This window comes from Aquarana catesbeiana, linkage group LG04, assembly GCF_042186555.1.
Source record: "Aquarana catesbeiana isolate 2022-GZ linkage group LG04, ASM4218655v1, whole genome shotgun sequence".
Taxonomy (NCBI): domain Eukaryota; kingdom Metazoa; phylum Chordata; class Amphibia; order Anura; family Ranidae; genus Aquarana; species Aquarana catesbeiana.
The window spans coordinates 143,670,901-143,691,214 of NC_133327.1; the positions used below are offsets into that span (position 1 = coordinate 143,670,901).

A 20,314-nucleotide genomic window follows, 5' to 3' on the forward strand; every position below is an offset into this window, starting at 1 on the left:
CGATTTAAAAGTCATCCGCATTTATTAGCCTGACTGTCGGGATGGGCCATCTGTCAGTGTATGCTTTCACTGTATGACTTCTCTAATATCCTCGTATAAAGAAATCTTTTGAGGATCAGGCATCTCCAATCTGATCTCACAATTTTATGTTAAAAAATCTCATTAGGTATATTGTGTAAAATGGGTATTGGACAGAATAGGTGGTTTAAAGCTCGACACCAGGAATTATTTGTAATGCATAGCTTTAATGTAAGTATTTATATCTCATACCTAATGGGCCGCTGGGTTATTTGATACTCATTGTAGTAGTTACCGCTACTACAGTGACAGCTGTGATCTTCCAGGTCCTCGTTCGCTCATTTATAGATTGCCTTGTATTTTTTTGGAAGAATTCAAGGTGTTTTGTGATTGGACAAGGTGGAGATCCTGATGTCACCACCCCTCCTTTCTACCTATTCCGGTTCATTGAAAAAAAAATACAAGACGTTCTATGAATGGCAACTGTGTCAAGTGAGCAACCCCCTCTGATCAGTGTGCAGAGGGAAAGCCACTTACATAAAACCTGAGCAGGGCCCAGAAGACTACTACAGTGATTTCCAGCTTTCCTTGCTGTCCATCATGTATGAATATTTTACCAGGGATGAATGTAAGTATGCTATAAAGATCATATCAGGAGTTCAGCTCACCATACATGGTGAGGATCTCACAGCCTGGCCTATTGCCACCTCCAGTGGCCCAGTCTTTAACAAACATGTATGATGCATATGGCCAAGTCAACCGTTGAAAAAATGATGTATGATTACAGCGCTCACAATATTGTAAACATTACAACAAATAAACAAAAATCAGTGAAAAAAAAAAAACGTCCATATAATTGTGCAAATGTTCTCCAATCAATAAAGTGCAGTTGTGCTTCAAACTTCAGGGTGCATCGCACACCCCTCCGGTGTCCCCACTAACCAAAAGGAATAGACCCCTAGCTTTTCAGTCCGGGGGTCATTCAGGCTTGAACGCTGGCCATGAATGGCAATTCATTTAAGGATCAAATGAAGATCTTCCCCCATCATGATGGTCACAGGTAGATATTGGCACCAAAAACTTCAAGGTGCATCACACACCCCTTCTGTGTCCTCATTAACCAAAAGGAATAGCTTTTCAGTCCAGGGGTCATTCAGGCTTGAAAGTTGGCCATGAATAGCAATTCATAGAAGGGTCCAATGAAGATCTCCCTAATCGTGATGGTCATGGGTAGATATTGGCACCAAAAATGAAAGAAGGACTAATAGTGAAGTACAGTTTGTCAGGATTTTATTGCGCAAACGTGATAAGGTACTTACAGACTAGAAAAATTGGTATCTCAAGAGATATTGCAGTGATAAAATCATGTAAGACATAATTTCTGGTGTTCAAGTCCAAACCACGTCACTTCCGGTTTTCGGTGGAACGCACGCTGGATGCGGCGTTTCCTTGATTTCATCACTGCAATATCTCTTGTGATACCAATTTTTCTAGTCTGTAAGTACCTTACCACGTTTGCGCAATAATAAATCCTGCCAAACTGTACTTCACTATTAGTCCTTCTTTCATTTTTGGTGCCAATATCTACCCATGACCATCAAGATTGGGGAGATCTTCATTGAACCCTTCTATGAATTGCCATTCATGGCCAACTTTCAAGCCTGAATGACCCCTGGACTGAAAAGCTATTCCTTTTGGTTAGTGGGGACACCGGAGGGGTGTGTGATGCACCTTGAAGTTTGAAGCACAACTGCACTTTATTGATTGGAGCACATTTATTTGCACAATTATATGGACGTTTTTTTTCACCGATTTTTTTATTTGTTGTGATGTTTACCATATTGTGGGCGCTGTAATCATATATAATTTTTTCATTTTGTCCAGTGTATAGCATTACAGCAGCTGCAATCACTAATTTATTGATTTCACTTCTAGCGTGAGTCAATATATACTATATATTTTTTTCAAAGTCAACCGTTGGATTAGCACCCTTACCAAACATCTAAATCGTTCAGATGGCAAAAAAAGTTGCTCAGTGACCACATAGAAGGAAAATGCAGTGGGTGTGTACATTTTCTAGCATGCCTGAATAGTTTCTGGGTAGATAATGATGAGGTGGGAAGTTATGCACTGTCCATACACATGATGATGATCAGGTGATTAGGACTGAAACAACCATTTCTAGCTGATAGCTGTCATATGTAAAGGGCACCATTAAAAAAGCAATCATATGTAACAGAACATTTGATTCTATGATGCTGTTGCCTGCTTGAGTGTTAGGGTTGTCCCTCATCCCTTTAAACCTGTGTAATTAATATGTGTTCGGTTTTAACGGGATGAGGTGGCAACTCTATTGAGTGTTCAACCATATATATTTTTCTCTACATGACCTAGAACATTATTCAGGCTCCAAACATTGATATCTTACAGATTTGAGTATACATGTGCATGGGTAAATCTGTACAAATTTGGGCCTCTGAGTTTGGGCCCAGTTCAAGCAGCTGAACCTAGTGTTTGCATACCATTAATACCAATTTCAGCTTCACATTTGAAGACACTGGGACAGTATGCAATATTTGGGTCTTTATTTGATAGAGTTGGGTCAGTGCAAACAGCAGTGCCAGCTATATCCAATCACAATTCATCTCATTGGAATGGGTTGTGCATAGTGAGTCCCCTGAAGAATTATTGCTAGGTGTTCTTGCACTTTGCTCTTTTGCCTTATTAAATAAAGATGGCATTAAAGGGAAAGTATAATGGCTTTTAGCCAGCTTTAACGGCTTTTTAAAATGTTTACAAATTTATAAACTTATCTTTTATATATTTTTTTTTCATTACTTGTATCTAATCTTTACTTTAGGAAGAATAAGGAATTCTGGGTGCTTCCATTATACTTTCTTTGTAGAACGTGCTGGGTTTTCTATCACGAAAGCACTGCCTGTTCACTTTTGGCTGTCTCTCTCCAACTAAAACTTCATATGGGGCCATATGAGCTACAGACAGGTGGGGAGGTACATTGCGTATTTGTTGTAAATACAGCTAGGAAGCAAACAAATTATAGCTGGCTATTCACAGTATAGCAGTATAATTAAATTGGTAAACATGTAAAGAAGGGTGCCTTGAGTATACCTCCTGCTGGCTTCAAGTGGTAAGTATGAAATATTCATGTACTGTATTTCATATTTATCTGACTAAAAAAAGAAAAAAGTATATTTTTAAAATGTATTTTTTTAGCCTGAACAAAATAAATATTTAAAACATCTACTAAAACACTCTACATTCCTTTAATGTGAACCTGTACTTTATCCGTTCAGAGCAAATTTAACAGATTCGCTAGATATCAGGCCTCTTCTGGTTTTTCTACTTCCACCTGCCCCCTTACTGCCCCATGTGTCCACCAGAGCCCCCAGAAATCACCAATATGTCTGGGCATGGGGGAGCATGCCTCCCTCCACTTACCTCCACACTACAGCCAAACTGTAGGCCTGAATCCTGTTATGTGCGGGTGGTGGTGGTGGGGGGGGGGATAGGATTTGACCAGAGTCATCCTGGAACTCATCCAGCAAATTGGGGGTAGGGGGGCTCTGATGGGTAAAAAGGGCATTTGAGGAGCAGATGGAAGGTAAGTACAAGCTACAGAGGGTGCTTGTTGTGCAGCAAACCTCTTATTTTGTCCTGAATAGGCAAAGTACAGGTCTGCTTTAAAATATGTCTAATTGGTTTAGCTATAGAAATAAAAATGACTTTTCTAGCATCAATTTTATGCCAAAATTGCCTTCAAAATTGGGGCTCTGTGCAACTTGTGTTTGCCCCAGTGAGCACTACAACTTGATATCTTGATATTTTGTGACATATTACAAAAATGTAGACAGTGTAGAAGTCCAATGTTTTGCCTAGTACATGTCCCCTTTTTTCCTAACTTTCTGGTGCCAAAATGTATGTTTTCTTTTGCTAGTCATTGTCTTTTGTTAATGGCTAAAATCTCTGTATGCACTTTCAAAAAATAAATAAATCTCTTTTCTAGACTTCATGAATGTTCCTTTGCTTATATATAATGAAAATATTCACTTGAATCGTATGTAAGAATGTAAGGGAAAACATCCGACCTGCAGCCAAAACTTTACCTTTAGTTATTTACAGAGTGGGGAAGGCTTAGAACTTGTGTCAGGTTTTTTTTACTTTCTCTGTCCCTGCAGGGAAAATTTCCCCTCACTTGTTTTTCTGGTGACAACCTTTCACACCCTGACACAATGGATTGGAAATGAGTGTAAGGGGACCAAGGAAAGGCATACCAATAAAAACCTAAGGGAGGTGCTAATATTTCTCCGTTGTACCTAAAAAAGGTGTTTCCATTGATGTTTGTAGTCACTTAGGCCTTCTTCAGATGTTTCCCTTGTTCTCCCCAGATGGCAGCCTTGTAAGGTCTTTAAGTGATTTTACCAAGGAGCTTCTACCATGGAAGAGATACTACCAAATAATTTCCCTCTTACATTGGTTCTTGTATAACATTTAAAAGCATTGCACATTTTGTGTTTTCTGCTTAAATATTTTTATTTTTCAGAGCAATGAACGAGTTTCATACCTCCCAACTTTAGAACATGACAAAGATGACACCATAATGGCTGGGTGATATGTGGCTGAACCTACTCATTGCATACACAACACTTTTATGCCACAGTTCTTGTAGGTACAAAATACTCCTTGTACACTGAGCCACAAGCAACAGTTTCACAGACACACATAAACCCTGGTACAAAGGATCATTTTCAAAAAATGAAACTCTTACAGTACATATGTTTTTCTTCAAGCAGAATATGGACAGATAACTAACACTTTGTCTGAGTCTACATTAAAAGTTACAGACTGCAAAGCAACCAGCAACTGTTATGACAATTAACGTTTTGATCAGTACTGTGTAATGTGCAGCAGAATTGAAGTGTATATCATAGTGCCCCTTTTATTACTGGTCATTGGGAAGAATAAAGTGTCCTAGCGTAAGTGGTCAGTGAGAGGAAGAATGCCCTAGTGTTGGTGGTCGGTAGAAGGCAAAAAAGCCCAACTATTGCTGTCAGTGGGATATATAAAAATAGCCCTAGCATTGGTGTCAGTGGAATTACCGGTAAATAAATAAAAACAGCTTTGGTGTCAGTGGGATTAAAGAAAGTATCCCCCTAGTATTGATGTCAGTGGGAATCAATAAACATTCTACCTGCCTTTACCATCCCCCCTCCCCCAAATACTCAGCAGTGGTATCAGTGGGATTTTATACTCGCCCAGCACTGTCAGTGGGATTATAATATCCCCTCTCAGCTTTGGTGTCAATGGTAATTATTAATTCCTCTCCCCACTGTGCATTTTTATCAATGGGGTCTTATAATCCCCCTATGCCTAGCAGTGGTGTCAATGGGATTTTATAACCCCCCCCACCCAGCAGTGTTGTCAGTGGAATTTTATACCCCCCTCCAGCATTGGTGGCAGTGGGTTTTGATTACCCCCTTACCAAGTGTTGGTGTCAGTGGGAGCTTAGCCCTTTATACTAGAGAGTTGCCAGCTCCCTGTCCTGCATTGCCACCTGTCTATAACATCAGTGCCAGAACTATAAAAGTTCTGTTGGGCAGAAGATCACCCTCCCATACTAGTATGGTGCTACTGTCAGGTGTTGTTATGTGCCCCAGCACCCCGCGGTGGAACAATGTCCTTGACCTGCTGGACATCAGGATTTTTCATCCCCACAAGTTCTGAGACAGTTGGGAGATCGGTGGAAAGTCATGGAGACAACACAGCTAGCCCATTACATTTGGAATAGCCCTTATTCCATGATAGTCTTCATGGTGCATGGTAAATACTGATGTAAGTGTGCAGTAGTAATAACTTTATGGGGCATATTTATAAAGTGGTGAATGTGATTGATGGTGAATAAATCACTGTCATTTAAAACACATGCACCTGAAAGATTCACCTGTAGTAAATGTTTGATGAATGTCAAATGAACTGTTTATAAGTATGCCCATAGTGTCCCTCGTTCATCTGCTTTGTGCGTGTTGCAGGAAATACATAAAGTGTATGATACTCTTAAAATCAATAATGTAATAATTCCTTTTTTTAATAGTAATGATTTATTGAACATTTTTCTTAGACAATAGGATACAAAAGTAAGTCGGTGAAATTACAGAAAGTGTTACAACAGTTGTCATAAAGCGTGTTACATATTCATGTAATAGTAGTGCAGTGAACACATTGGTAAGGGGATATAATCAATCAATTTTACCTACGCAAATATAAGAATGAGTTGAAAGTGGTGGACAGGTGACTGTATGTTCATATACTGTGGTCTAGAGAATCCGAATCACAAGTGTCCAATGTAGGTGAAGCAAAAGAAAGTGGAGGTGGACAGGAGGAAAAAGGAGGTAGAAGGAGAAAAAGTAAAGGGATTTTGGGTCCTGAGCATCCACCTATACTAGTCTAGTATAATAGACTTTTGAACCGTTTATAAATTTAGATCCAAACGCTCCAGGTGAATATGTAGCAATTATATGGAGACCAGCTGTCAGTTCTTCCATGCGTTCTAAGAAAGTGAGTAAGCAAGTTTGGAAGCCCAGTCTTTAATAGTAGGAATCTTATCGGTCTATTTATACAATATAATCACAAATATTAATTCTTCTGTCTTATTTACAGGCAAGACCTGGTGAGCCTGCCAGTTCCCTTTGCCTCCTGTAGCATTCTGACCACAACAAACATAGAAGCAGTTCTGTACTGGCATGGTCAGTTTGTGTTCCTTAGTTCTCTGATCGGAGCTACAGGATACTGTGCTGACGCACAGCATGCCTGTAGTCCGTTGTCATCTTTGCCGACATGCCCCGTTCAAAGCCCAGCTTTGCCTGCCATACCCTACATTGGCAAAGAATGCATTTCACCGTTGGCACTAACATAAGACAATGGAGATGCACTCCCTGACGATCAATTAAGACATACCCACTGGCCAATCCTGCTACAGCCATTTCCATGCAGCAAAATAACTTCTTTTTGTCATGACATGACAAAAGTGAATATATTAAACTAACATTGTTTATAGTACACTAAATAATTGGAGATCTTTAGTATTCAAGAACATCTTTAATAAGTGGAACTAAACCTTCCTATCCTTTACATCTAAGGACGCTGCCATCTTAGCCTCTGTTTGATCTGCAGTTGCCATGGTGCTACACATGTGATCAGTTATGATACCAGCCATTTGATCGCTTGACAGTTTGGTCGGGAACACAAGCAACTGTGATAGTTATCATTCATACCATGCCTATAATGTACAGTAACTGTTTCGGGAAAAAAACTGTTAAATTGATGGGTTTAGTTTGGCGTTAAGATCTGACCTGTGAACACAGTTTTGGCTGCTAATGCAGATGCAGTACATTTATTTAAATATGGGTCCAGAAAAACCTATACACAGGGTTTGAATGACAAAGAGGCAGATTCTTAAAAGTCAGTACATACAGTAAAAGACTAAGTTCTGTGATTGTATCCTCTGTAATGTTTGCAGGTTGGTTAGCTCCGTGCAGCTCTCACCAGTGAGTCCATGCCAGTTGTGCCATTTAAGGGCTTGTTGGCCCACTTTTATTAAAGAGAAAGAAAATGTCCAGCAAAACAAAAAGTTGCCCCTGCAGGGGTATCCACCATCAATGCAAAACAAACTAAGTCAGGTTCACCCTCCTGGGTCTCCCTAGCAGCACCGCTGCTCAGGCTTTATGCCTTGGTCCTCTTAACCTTATAACAGCGTCCCTGTATTCACAAACAAACACTGTACCTCAGTTAGCACTTTTTTCTCACCTTCCTGCTGCTCTACTGAAATGAGCACCATGCAGACATGCACACTTCTGGCTGCTCCCACATGGACTCCTCCAGAGGGTGAAGCCCAGAACCCTGATCCTGACTCTACAAGAAGACACGCACACTCAATCTCTTGCCTATTCCTAAAATCTGCTCTTAGGATTGGAGATTTTCTCCCACCCAGATCACTACGAAATCCCTGGGCTCCAGATCCCCAAAAGAGTTTTACCAAGCACAGAGGAAACTGAAAAAAATGTTTCCTCCAGGTTAGACAAAGCACCCTGGAGCCCCTCAACCTGCCTAGTTGAGAATCCAAGGCGACATATATCATGACGGATAACTGCACTATCACACCTCTAAACCCCCAAATACTCTCACATATTTTGCGGCTTTAATGGTATGATGGACTATAATCAATTCAAACTTAGACACGTTTTCTAAAGTATGTGGACAGATTTTGTACTGAATAAACACCATCACATGGCTACAGATGAGAAAGCATATTGTATTTGTTATTTTAAAAACTGGTAGCTGAGCTTATTCTCTTAAGAATCTTTCCAGAACATTCATCCATCAAAATACAATGACAAAGGTCAAAAGGGAGGAACGAGGTATTCGTATTTAGATGACTGATCACCAATAGTGAGTTATACAAAACACCTGCTGAATATAGGGAGGTTAGGCTGTCAAAGAATCAGTAAACTTAAATTTATGTGTAATATGTTCATATAGCATAAAGAAAGCAAAGTGCACCACCCCATCCCTTTCATTTGGAGTTAGATGCAGGCAGATAAAGCTGGTTAGGGCTATACCAAAGATGAAGGTTCTGCCTCTCCCTGCCACGGCCATTCTTTAGGGTAAGGGAGGTGATCAGTGTACTTTAATCTCAGAAAAAAGTATTGCCTTCCCTCCCACCTGGACTGGACTGTCATGTCAAAAGTTGAGTATAACTGTTCAGTCATAGTTGACTCTTGGCGATTCTGTGGGCCAGCCCTCAGGGCACCATGTCTGATACCATTGAAAGCCTTTTCTATCTACTGTAAATTGTTTATGCGGTAAGTCACCAGGTATTTTCTCAACCTTTCCTAATTGCTCAGCCTAGGACCTATAGTTACTAAATTATTTCTAAATTAAATTTAATGATATTTGTACATCAATTTCAGAAATAACTATTACCTTCCTTACCACTTGGCCTGGACTGTCCCATCAAAAGTGACTGTTCAATGAAATGTGACTGTTCAGTCATTTCTGACTCTTGGCGGTTCTATGAGCCAGCTCTCTGGGCACCATACCTGATGCACTTGAAAGCCTTTTAAATAAAATTTTCTTGGCAAATTTTTTTTGAGGTATCCATGCCTTTTTCTCAACCCTCCCCAATTGCTTGGCTTGGGAGCTATAGTTACTAAATCAATTTAAAGTAAATGTGTGCTTTAATTTCAGAAATAAGTATAGCAGTTCCTGGTCTGGACATTCCTGTCAAAAGTCAAATATGACTGAAACAAATTGAAAAAAATAATGTTGTGCTGTCAGGAAAACAAATTCAATATAAAGTGTATAACAAACAAATCAAGAAATAATAAAGTCCAACAAATGAAATATCAAAGTTCATCAAAAGTGTGCAAATGCCAACATTTTCATGCAGCTGCTGTACACCAACCACCAAGTGATTATAATGCCGCTTACCAAGTCCTTAGACCCCACAACTCAAGAGGTCTAAATAGGCATTTAAAAGATGACAAATCCCGCATGGATGGATGGATAGCTCCAGCTCTCTTCCTTTCATACCTCAGCAAGCCTCACTCTCTCATGAATGGTATGCCCCAAAAGTGGTCGCTGGATCGTTTCTCATATACCGGTCTCAGCAGCAAAAACACATACCAATCAAGGAAATCCCATAGTGAAGTACAGTTTAAAAACATTAATAAACCAAGTGGGTACTCACAAAACAGATATTATTACAAGCATAGCGCACAGCACCACAAACTCTCTGGGCGGGCATTATAATGTTACCGCTAAACTCTGCCCTATGCACGTTTTGTCCGATGAGACGTCTTCCAAGGGGCGACAGAATGTCAAGGGTCAAAAAAAAATGACTGTTCAGTCGTATCTGACTCTTGCTGATTCTATGGGCCAGCTCTCTGGGCACCAGGTGAAAAATAGATTTTTTTTTGGCAAATTTTTTACGAGGTAGATTGCAAAGTCTTTCCTCAACCCTCCTCAGTTGCTTAGCTTGGGACCTGTATTTACTACATTATTTAAAGGATGTGTGCATGTTAACCTCTTCCGGACCGCCTTCTGCACATTTACTGCGACAAGGCGGCCCAGCTGCGCAAAATGACGTACCTGTACGTCGCTTTCGTTCAGTAGCCTCTGGGGGCGCGAGGGGGAGCCAATCAGCGGGTCAGGCGGACACGATGTCTGCTGGCCACCCGCAATCTTTCCACAGAGAGGCGATCTGTATGTAAACAAGTCAGATCGCTGTTCTGACGGGAGAACATAGAGATCTTCTGTTCACTGAACTCTGTGTTCTCCCAGTCAGAGCAATCCCCACACAGTAAGCACCCCCTAGGGACACACTTAACCCTTTGATCGCCCCTGGTGTTAACCCCTTCCCAGCCAGTGTCATTAGTACAGTAACAGTGCATATTTTTAGCACTGATCACTGTATTAGTGTCACTGGTCCCCAAAAAAGTGTCAGTTAGGTGTCCGATCTGTCTGCCGCAAGGTGGCAATCCCACTAAAAATCGCTAATCAGCTCGCCACCATTACTAGTAAAAAAAGAAATTAAAAAAATTCCATAAATCTATCCCATAGTTTGTAGATGCTTTAACTTTTGCGCAAACCAATCAATATACACTTATTGGGATTTTTTTTACCAAAATATGTAATAGAATACATATTGGCCTAAATTGATGAAGAAATTCACATTTTTTTTATTGGATATGTTTTATAGCAGAAAGTAAAAAAATTTTTAGTGGGGGGGCACTAATGAGCTGCACTGGGGGGGCACTAATGAGCTGCACTGGGGGGGCACTAATGAGCTGCACTGGGGGGGGCACTAATGAGCTGCACTGGGGGGGCACTAATGAGCTGCACTGGGGGGGCACTAATGAGCTGCACTGGGGGGGGGGGGCACTAATGAGCTGCACTGGGGGGCACTGATGAGCTGCAATGGGGGCCACTAATGAGCTGCACTGGGGGGGGCACTAATGAGCTGCAGTGGGGGCCACTAATGAGCTGCACTGGGGGGGCACTGATGAGCTGCACTGGGGGGGCACTGATGAGCTGCAGTGGGGGCCACTAATGAGCTGCACTGGGGGGCACTAATGAGCTGCACTGGGGGGGGCACTAATGAGCTGCACTGGGGGGGGCACCAATGAGCTGCACTGGGGGGGGGGCACTAATGAGCTGCACTGGGGGCCACTGATTGCTCTTAGAATGACCTCAAAGCTGCAGCAAGAGCAATATTTCTAATACTGAATTACAGCAGAGTACAGTGTGTATAATATATAGTTATGGGATGTGTCTACAGTTCAGTAATGATTACATAAAGTAAGTAAGGTCAATATGATTATCATCTGTTGTGGCTGGAGGGGAAAGAACAGACATGCTTTACATTTATAAGGGGTTATAACCTATCATACTGTGTGTTATGTATAGCTTGCTGGATGCAGAATGTGGGGTGTGATTTATATTGAAGTGGGTGAGTTCACATTTACATGTACAAGCCTAGTGTACCTCCCACATTCATTCCCATCCCAAGGATTCATGGGAAATGTAGGCTGATTACAGTGTAAAGAGAGGAGAGAGGATATGATGCAATCCCTGTTCTAAGAGATCCTCCCTGCCAGAAAAGATGATGCATTTTTTGAATCACAGAGCTGACTTCCTGAAAATTCAATCAGTCATATCTCTTAAACTCTAAGAAATTTCACAAATTGAATAACTGTTTAGTGTTTTGTGTGGGGGGTGAACTAATGGGGGATTTTTTGAAAATCCTGGAGTTCTGCTTTAAGGAAGAGAATATACAATGGCAAAAAGTGTCATAACTAATATATGTGAAGAATACTGAAAACTACGGAAAATGTGTATTTCATTATGTAAAGTGCTGTGCAAACTGTTGGTGCCATATAAAACCTGTATAATAATAATAATATTTCCTCACAGCTGATCAGTGATGGCAGCGTGGTGTATGCAGAAGCCCTGTGGGATCATGTCACTATGGATGACCAGGAGCTCGGCTTCAAAGCTGGAAGCGTCATTGAAGTGATGGATGCCACAAACAAGGAGTGGTGGTGGGGGAGGATCCTAGACAGTGAAGGATGGTTCCCTGCAAGCTTTGTCAGAGTGAGTATTGAATCTGATCAATGCCATGATATGGAATGATCACTGGGTGAAACTATTAGTACATTATTAATGGAAAAGATCAATCATGCCTGTAGAAGGGCCATCTCCTCACCTCTATAATGAAACATCCATGTGTCATACATGATACATCTTTTTAGGAGTTAGGGCCCACCTTAACAAGCAAAAAAAGAAAACATATATATATATATATATATTATATGACTGTATTAACAACAATATTTTATATTGGTACCAGCCAAATTTAATTACTTAAACATGTATGCTATCGAACATGAAAATGTAGAAGAGCCATCTCCTCACCTCTATAATGAGACAACCATGTGCTATACATATGTATCATCTGATTAGGAGTTGACGTCCTCTTCAAAAAAAAAATATATATATATACATATAGATAGATAGATAGATAGATAGATAGATAGATAGATAGATAGATAGATAGATAGATAGATATCGATAGATAGATATATAGATAGAGAGATAGATAGATAGATAGATAGATATCTTTCCATTAGGGATCAAGGACCACTTGTATATATTCTCGTCTGTTCTTTTTTTTTGTTTTTTTTTTCCTAAGTATTTTGCAACACTATAACGATCCAGAATTTGTTACATAATACCCTCTTTCCCTGAAAATAAGACCTAGCGTGATTGTCGGTGATGGCTGCAATATAAGCCCTACCCCCCAAATAAGCCCTAGTTAAAGTCCTTGTAGGTCTTACTTTCAGGGTTGGGCTTATTTTCGGGGAAACAGGGTAGGGCTTATTTGGGGGGTAGGGCTTATATTGCAGCCATCACCGACAATCACGCTAGGTCTTATTTTTGGGGAAACAGGGTTTTACTGTACAATTGTACACTCAAATTTCTGTTAGATTGGCAGGTGTCCTTTAACATATTATTTATATATAGGTACTTATATTATAAGTACAGTATAAGAAAAGTGACTTCTGTATTTCAGTGAACAGATTGTTTTACTGTGCAATACATCCTATAACATACAGTGCCATCTAGTGACCACAGTTTGCATAGCTTAGTTTTATTTCAGTTCTGCATACCCAGCATTAAGAGAATGACCCAGTGCTGCCTCTGAGTTATAAAATAATGCCCGTTTGGTACACAGCTCCGTGTGAACCAGGATGATCCAGTTGATGAATATTCCAGCAAGCCCGGAGACAAACAACAGGATTCCAGGAATGTCTTGAGGCGTCACGGTTTTGGCCCAACAAACAAGGACCAAATGAGAACCAATGTGATAAACGAGATCTTGAACACCGAGAAGGACTACATCAAGCACCTAAAGGACATCTGTGAGGTAAATTATTACCCCTAATTCACTGTTTAATGGAAACCTGTACTGAGATAATACATAGGAGGCCATTGCTGTTCATTCTATTTTATGACATGCTGGAAGATGCATCGGTTGTTAAAGAGCCCTGAAGCCACTGGCAACACATGGCATCAGTGCTAGAATGATAATGCCAAATATTGCCACAGTGATTACTTATTAATAATTAGTACTAGAGTAACAGTACATTGGAATGCTACATTGATCATTGTTCTTAAATGATAAATAAAGTATTACTAAAATCCAGCCTGTGTCAACCTGCCCCTCCACTCAGCCCCACGCAGGCCTTAACAGTAAACATAAGACTGTATCATACAAATATACTAAAAGATAAGGCCTTGTTCTCTATTCAGATACACAAAGCAAAATTTAGCTGCAGCAATCATGAGCAGGCCATGTGGTGAAAATCTGCAACCTTGTGAAATAAGAAATACTGTACAAACATAAAAAGATGGAAATGGTCACAGTCCCCGGGTTACAAAGAAGGTTCTGTAGGTTTGTTCTTAAATTGAATTTGTATATAAGTTAGAACAGGTACATTTAGCACACCCCCATAGGGACTGCTGATACTTGGATCCCCCACTCCTGCACAGCCAGGCACACAGAATCTTCACAAGCACCCAGAGTCAAAGAGCAGTCTGTGACTTTGTTTTGTTTTTTTATTAAAGGGTTAATAACATGGATAGGGATGGGAGGTTAAAGGATGCCCACCTGATTTCAGCAAAACCTCAGGGGCATCTTCATATATACACCTATATACAGTCTCCTTCACTCTCCTCCAGCACATTCACGTGCTTAATCCAGCCAAATCACTCTGATTTATTTGACAGGCTCCCAGTCAGATCAGCAATGGCCCATTACAGGCAGGAACTCATAGCCCATTTTTGTGTAGCACAGTGGTTGTGAAACAGCTTAAAACTTCTCCTCTGTGGCCACTGATCCCAGCACCACCTGTTCAGGCACTGCCAACCCGCCTGGCTGAAGCTGCCCCTTTCACTAGCCCTCCAGGCTAACTCTCCACATCAGTCCACCCAACTGTCTCTTCACCAGTCCACCCAGCTGACTCTCAGGAGATCTCTAGGGTACGGCTGAAGACAAGCACACCGCTGTCTGTAAGGGGAACCAGCTACACGTGGCAGTCTCCCCCCTTTGTTAGTCCCCATAGTGTTGACTGCTCATCTGTCCTCTCTCTTGCTCCCGTGCCTCTAGGAAAGACTCCTCCTGTGTGTTTTAGAGCAAGATCCTTCTAGCACCCCAGCCCTGGCCCAAGGCAGGACACACAATCCCCAGACTAGGGGGCACCCCTGAGGACCATCAGCAGCGTCCCCAACACTGTATCTCCATCTTCCACCCAACTGCCCCTGCTGGTATGGCCCATGTCTATTTATGGAGTGGTCTCAGCCCCCTGCCAGCCGACCTCTGATGATTGGCTGAGGATCCATAAATATTCAAGGCAGCTCCTCCTAACCTTCACCCTCTAATTCTACAAGATTCTCCAACCTTCTAGACCAGGAGGAGGCACCAGAGAGCTTCCAGGATGAGTCACTTAGCCCTGAACCTTAGTAAACCCTGACTCAGATTCCATAGCTCAGGCTTAGCCCTGAGCTAAACTATAATTTTCATACTCTCACTTCTAGCACACACAAGGGTGCTACAAGTGTAACTTCTCTGGATAGATAGCATAGGGAAGAGTTAACACCCCTGTAAGGTTTGTTTTGCTGTCTGTGACCCTGGTCAGAAGATTTCACCTCACTTTCTGTCCCTGTGACAATTGGATTTTGACAATTTTTGGTTGTTGTGGAAACAAGGATTGGTGATGAAGCTTCAGTGGAGACACCTTTTTCCCATGATAACTCTTATGCCCTGTACACACGATAGGATTTTCCGATGGAAAATGTGTGATAGGACCTTGTTGTCGGAAATTCCGACCGTGTGTAGGCTCCATCACACATTTTCCATCGGAATTTCCGACACACAAAGTTTGAGAGCTTGCTATAAAATTTTCCGACAACAAAATCCGTTGTCGCAAATTCCGATTGTGTGTACACAAATCCGACACACAAAGTGCCACGCATGCTCAGAATAAATTAAGAAACTAAAGCTATTGGCTACTACCCCATTTATAGTCCCGATGTACGTGTTTTACGTCACCACGTTCAGAACAATAGGATTTTCCGAAAACTTTGTGTGACCAAGTGTATGCAAGACAAGTTCAAGCCAACATTCGTTGGAAAAAATCCATGGATTTTGTTGTCGGAATGTTCAATCAATGTCCGACCGTGTGTACAGGGCATTACAGGAGTGAATTTCCTTTCCTAGAGGTAGATTTCCTCTCACTTCCTGTTGTCTCCGTTTGTAAGTATGAGTCGTATGTTTGTCGGATGTATGTAACTCGGGGCTGCCTGTACGGTCAAATGTACCATTATTCATTTAATTATTGCTTTCCTATTTGTAAAGGGTTACATCAAGCAGTGCCGTAAAAGAGCGGACATGTTCACAGAGGAGCAGCTGTGGACTATTTTTGGGAACATTGAAGACATCTACAAGTTCCAGAAGAAATTTCTGAAGACCCTGGAAAAACGCATTAACAAGGAAGCTCCACATCTGAGTGAGATTGGTTCCTGCTTTCTGCAGTATGTAAGTTCTGGAGTATTAAACTTTTAGTCTCCTAGCCATTATTTTATGGATACAAGCCAGGGCAGAATTTTGCCATTGTATTTTTCTTCTAGTTCGTTTTTTTAAGTTTGTGCCTCGTGGCTGTCGTGGAGTATGGTGCACCCACTGTGTCTCCAGGAGCAATAGTCAAATAACAGCCAGGGTAGATGTAGTGCTGTCTAAATCTTCAGACAGATAGTCATCAGGCAGTGGCAGGGACAGCAAGCTGATGGTCAGATCAGGTGCAGACAAACTGATCCTAAAGACCAAAGCATCAGCAATCCATCAGAGTCAAATAGATATATATTCAAGGCTTGAGCAGGCAGGCTAAGCTGTTGGTTAGGTACAAAGCTTTTCTGATTAGGGCAAATGTGTGCTGCAGATACATGAGCTGCAGTGCTAAGTAATGACCAGCAGGTGGTGATGGCTCAATGCTGATCCCTACAGTGGCCCTTAGCATCTCTAGTTTGTGACACCTATCTCTCCTACAACCCAACCTCTTACAGCTGCAATGGCAATGGACTTATACAAAAGGGTGATGAAATTTATTGTAAAGGAGGAAGAAATGAAAGTAGAATTCCAGCTTAAACCTAACTATCCTTAAAAATGGCACCCCCCCCCTCCTAACACCTATGCTGACTATATACTTACCTACTTTCAGCCTGGTCCAGTCATGTAACCCCCTGTGTCAGCCAGAGGTGCCTGCAGGGTAGAGAAAAGAATGCTCAACATTGGCTGCTAAAGCTTGGAGCAGAGATATCACCCATAGGCTCCTATGGCTCATCCATTGTTGGCGTTCCCTCCGCTCCCTTGCAGCTGCTGCACATGACTGGACTGAGGCAGGCTGAAAACAGGTAAGTATTTACATTTTTTTTAAATCGGGTAATCATCATAGGTGTTAGGAGGGGGAGAGGGAGCATTTTTAAGGCTAGGTAATTTTAGGTTTAGGTTCTTGACTGGTACAATAGCAAAAGAGGAGCTCCAGTCATATTTCTAAAAATGAAAAGCCAGCCGCTACAAAAACTGTAGCTGCTGACTGTTAATAAACAGACGCTCCCCTATTCCAGGATCCACCAGTCTTCGGTTCGTGGCGCTGGCATCTTATCTGTGGGCTTGTGGCTTCACAGCCGACTGCCCACTGCTCATTGTGAATGGTCGCACAGTCTTCTAGAATCTGTGATGTGTCCCAGAAGACTGCAGGGAGGGAGACCAGATACCAGATATCAAAACCAGATACCCGCCCCCCAAAAAAATGTAGCAGGCTTTAAATTGGAACTTCCTGGTTTGAGTGAAGCTCCGCTTTAAGAAAACAGTTACAGCAAATACTGTATTTATTTCAGCTGTTTTCCAATCATCTGCGTCAGATTTTTTTAAACAAAGCAGTGCACCAAAGGTACGCAGTCACCCATGTCAACCTAAATTCAGCATTTAGAGTCTTAGAGTGGGCTGGGAATTGAAAATTGACTATAAATTTAAAATATACAGCGGGGACAGAAAGTATTCAGACCCCCTTAAATTTTTCACTCTTTGTTATATCACAGCCATTTGCTAAAATCATTTAAGTTCATTTTTTTCCTCATTAGTGTACACACAGCACCCCATATTGACAGAAAAACACAGAACTGTTGACATTTTTGCAGATTTATTAAAAAAAGAAAAACTGAAATATCACATGGTCCTAAGTATTCAGACCCTTTGCTCAGTATTTAGTAGAAGCACCCTTTTGATCTAATACAGCCATGAGTCTTTTTGGGAAAGATGCAACAAGTTTTTCACACCTGGATTTGGGAATACTCTGCCATTCCTCCTTGCAGATCCTCTCCAGTTCTGTCAGGTTGGATGGTAAACGTTGGTGGACAGCCATTTTTAGGTCTCTCCAGAGATGCTCAATTGGGTTTAAGTCAGGGCTCTGGCTGGGCCATTCAAGAACAGTCACGGAGTTGTTGTGAAGCCACTCCTTCGTTATTTTAGCTGCGTGCTTAGGGTCATTGTCTTGTTGGAAGGTAAACCTTTGGCCCAGTCTGAGGTCCTGAGCACTCTGGAGAAGGTTTTCATCCAGGATATCCCTGTACTTGGCCGCATTCATCTTTCCCTCAATTGCAACCAGTCGCCCTGTCCCTGCAGTTGAAAAACACCCCCACAGCATGATGCTGCCACCACCATGCTTCACTGTTGGGACTGTATTGGACAGGTGATGAGCAGTGCCTGGTTTTCTCCACACATACTGCTTAGAATTAAGGCCAAAAAGTTCTATCTTAGTCTCATCAGACCAGAGAATCTTATTTCTCACCATCTTGGAGTCCTTCAGGTGTTTTTTTTAGCAAACTCCATGTGGGCTTTCATGTGTTTTGCACTGAGGAGAGGCTTCCGTCGGGCCACTCTACCATAAAGCCCCGACTGGTGGAGGGCTGCAGTGATGGTTGACTTTCTACAACTTTCTCCCATCTCCCGACTGCATCTCTGGAGCTCAGCCACAGTGATCTTTGGGTTCTTCTTTACCACTCTCACCAAGGCTCTTCTCCCCCGATAGCTCAGTTTGGCCGGATGGCCAGCTCTAGGAAGGGTTCTGGTCATCCCAAACGTCTTCCATTTAAGATAAAAAGAATAATGAACTCGCGCCGTGGAATTAGGAATCTATTGGTGAAATTTATGGAACTGCTGCCGCCCGACAAGCAATCACCATAAATGGGGACAGCTGAATTGGTTAGTGTGGTAGAGGGGTCTGGCGCTGTTCCTTTAACTAAATAATAATTCCCTGCCTGCGCTATATGTCTCTAGTTCAAAACAAGGCATGTAAGTGTAAATTCCTAAATATAAACAAGACATACACGTATCAAATGGTGGTATCCTTAAAAAATTGTGCAATTGTGAACAAGCTTTAAATGTAAAAATATATATAAAAAGAAAAAAGCAAGCTATAAACACATAAATATAATAGTATTTTCAAATCCCATACATGGTAGTATATATTCCAAATAACATAAAGTGTGTGTGGGGGAGGGGGGGAAGGGGGGGGGAAAGGGAGGATGGGGGGGGGAGAGGGGGGGGAGAGGGGAGGGGGGAGGGGTGGGGGGGGGGGGAAGGAAAGAGGTGTGGGAGATCTATTAGAATTACTCCTAGTAAAGTGCAAACGTGCTGGCAAAGTTCAAAGAAAGTCCTTATTGTGTATAAACTTATTAACAAATTCGTTTAAACTGTTATTGGTATGATATCTTGTGCAGTATCTTGTGCAGTATCTTAGTGCATATGATGTGATGCTTGTGATCCTTCAGTGATTTAAAATCCTTGTTCTGAAAGTGCAGAACGTCCTAACGACGAAACGCGTAGGGCGTGGCCTAAATCTGTGCTTCCCATTATTACCTACTTACCAGCGCTGAGGACTAATCGTGACTTTTTACTACTCCGCTTGATTTTTATTGTGAAATTGTGAGTACCTATCCATTTGTTTAATAAACCTTTTAAAAACGTTTTTACGCTATGGGCACTCCTTCTCTCTTTTTATATGAAACATCACGATCCTGAGTCTGCCAGTGATTGCCGTACAGTGGCGCAAAACTGTAACCGCCTGGTACCCCTGTAGGGGTGAAGGGATCCGGTGAGTGGCTGCACTTTCAGAACAAGGATTTTAAATCACTGAAGGATCACAAGCATCACATCATATGCACTAAGATACTGCACAAGATACTGCACAAGATATCATACCAATAAGAGTTTAAACGAATTTGTTAATAAGTTTATACACAATAAGGACTTTCTTTGAACTTTGCCAGCACGTTTGCACTTTACTAGGAGTAATTCTAATAGATCTCCCACACCTCTTTCCTTCCCTCCCCCCCACCCCTCCCCCCTCCCCTCTCCCCCCCTCCCCCCCCCCCCATCCTCCATTCCCCCCCCCCCCCTTCCCCCCCCTCCCCCACACACACTTTATGTTATTTGGAATATATACTACCATGTATGGGATTTGAAAATACTATTATATTTATGTGTTTATAGCTTGCTTTTTTCTTTTTATATATATTTTTACATTTAAAGCTTGTTCACAATTGCACAATTTTTTAAGGATACCACCATTTGATACGTGTATGTCTTGTTTATATTTAGGAATTT

General features: G+C 41.6%; 1 protein-coding gene across 1 annotated transcript in view; it reads left to right on the forward strand.

The window, feature by feature from the left end:
* Nucleotides 1-20,314, forward strand: part of LOC141139561 (uncharacterized) — a 237,297-nt gene that overhangs the window by 201,383 nt on the left and 15,600 nt on the right. The window contains 3 exon segments of the mRNA XM_073625823.1: nt 12,007-12,186; nt 13,328-13,519; nt 16,010-16,189. Of these exon segments, the coding sequence (XP_073481924.1) occupies nt 12,007-12,186; nt 13,328-13,519; nt 16,010-16,189 (552 nt within the window).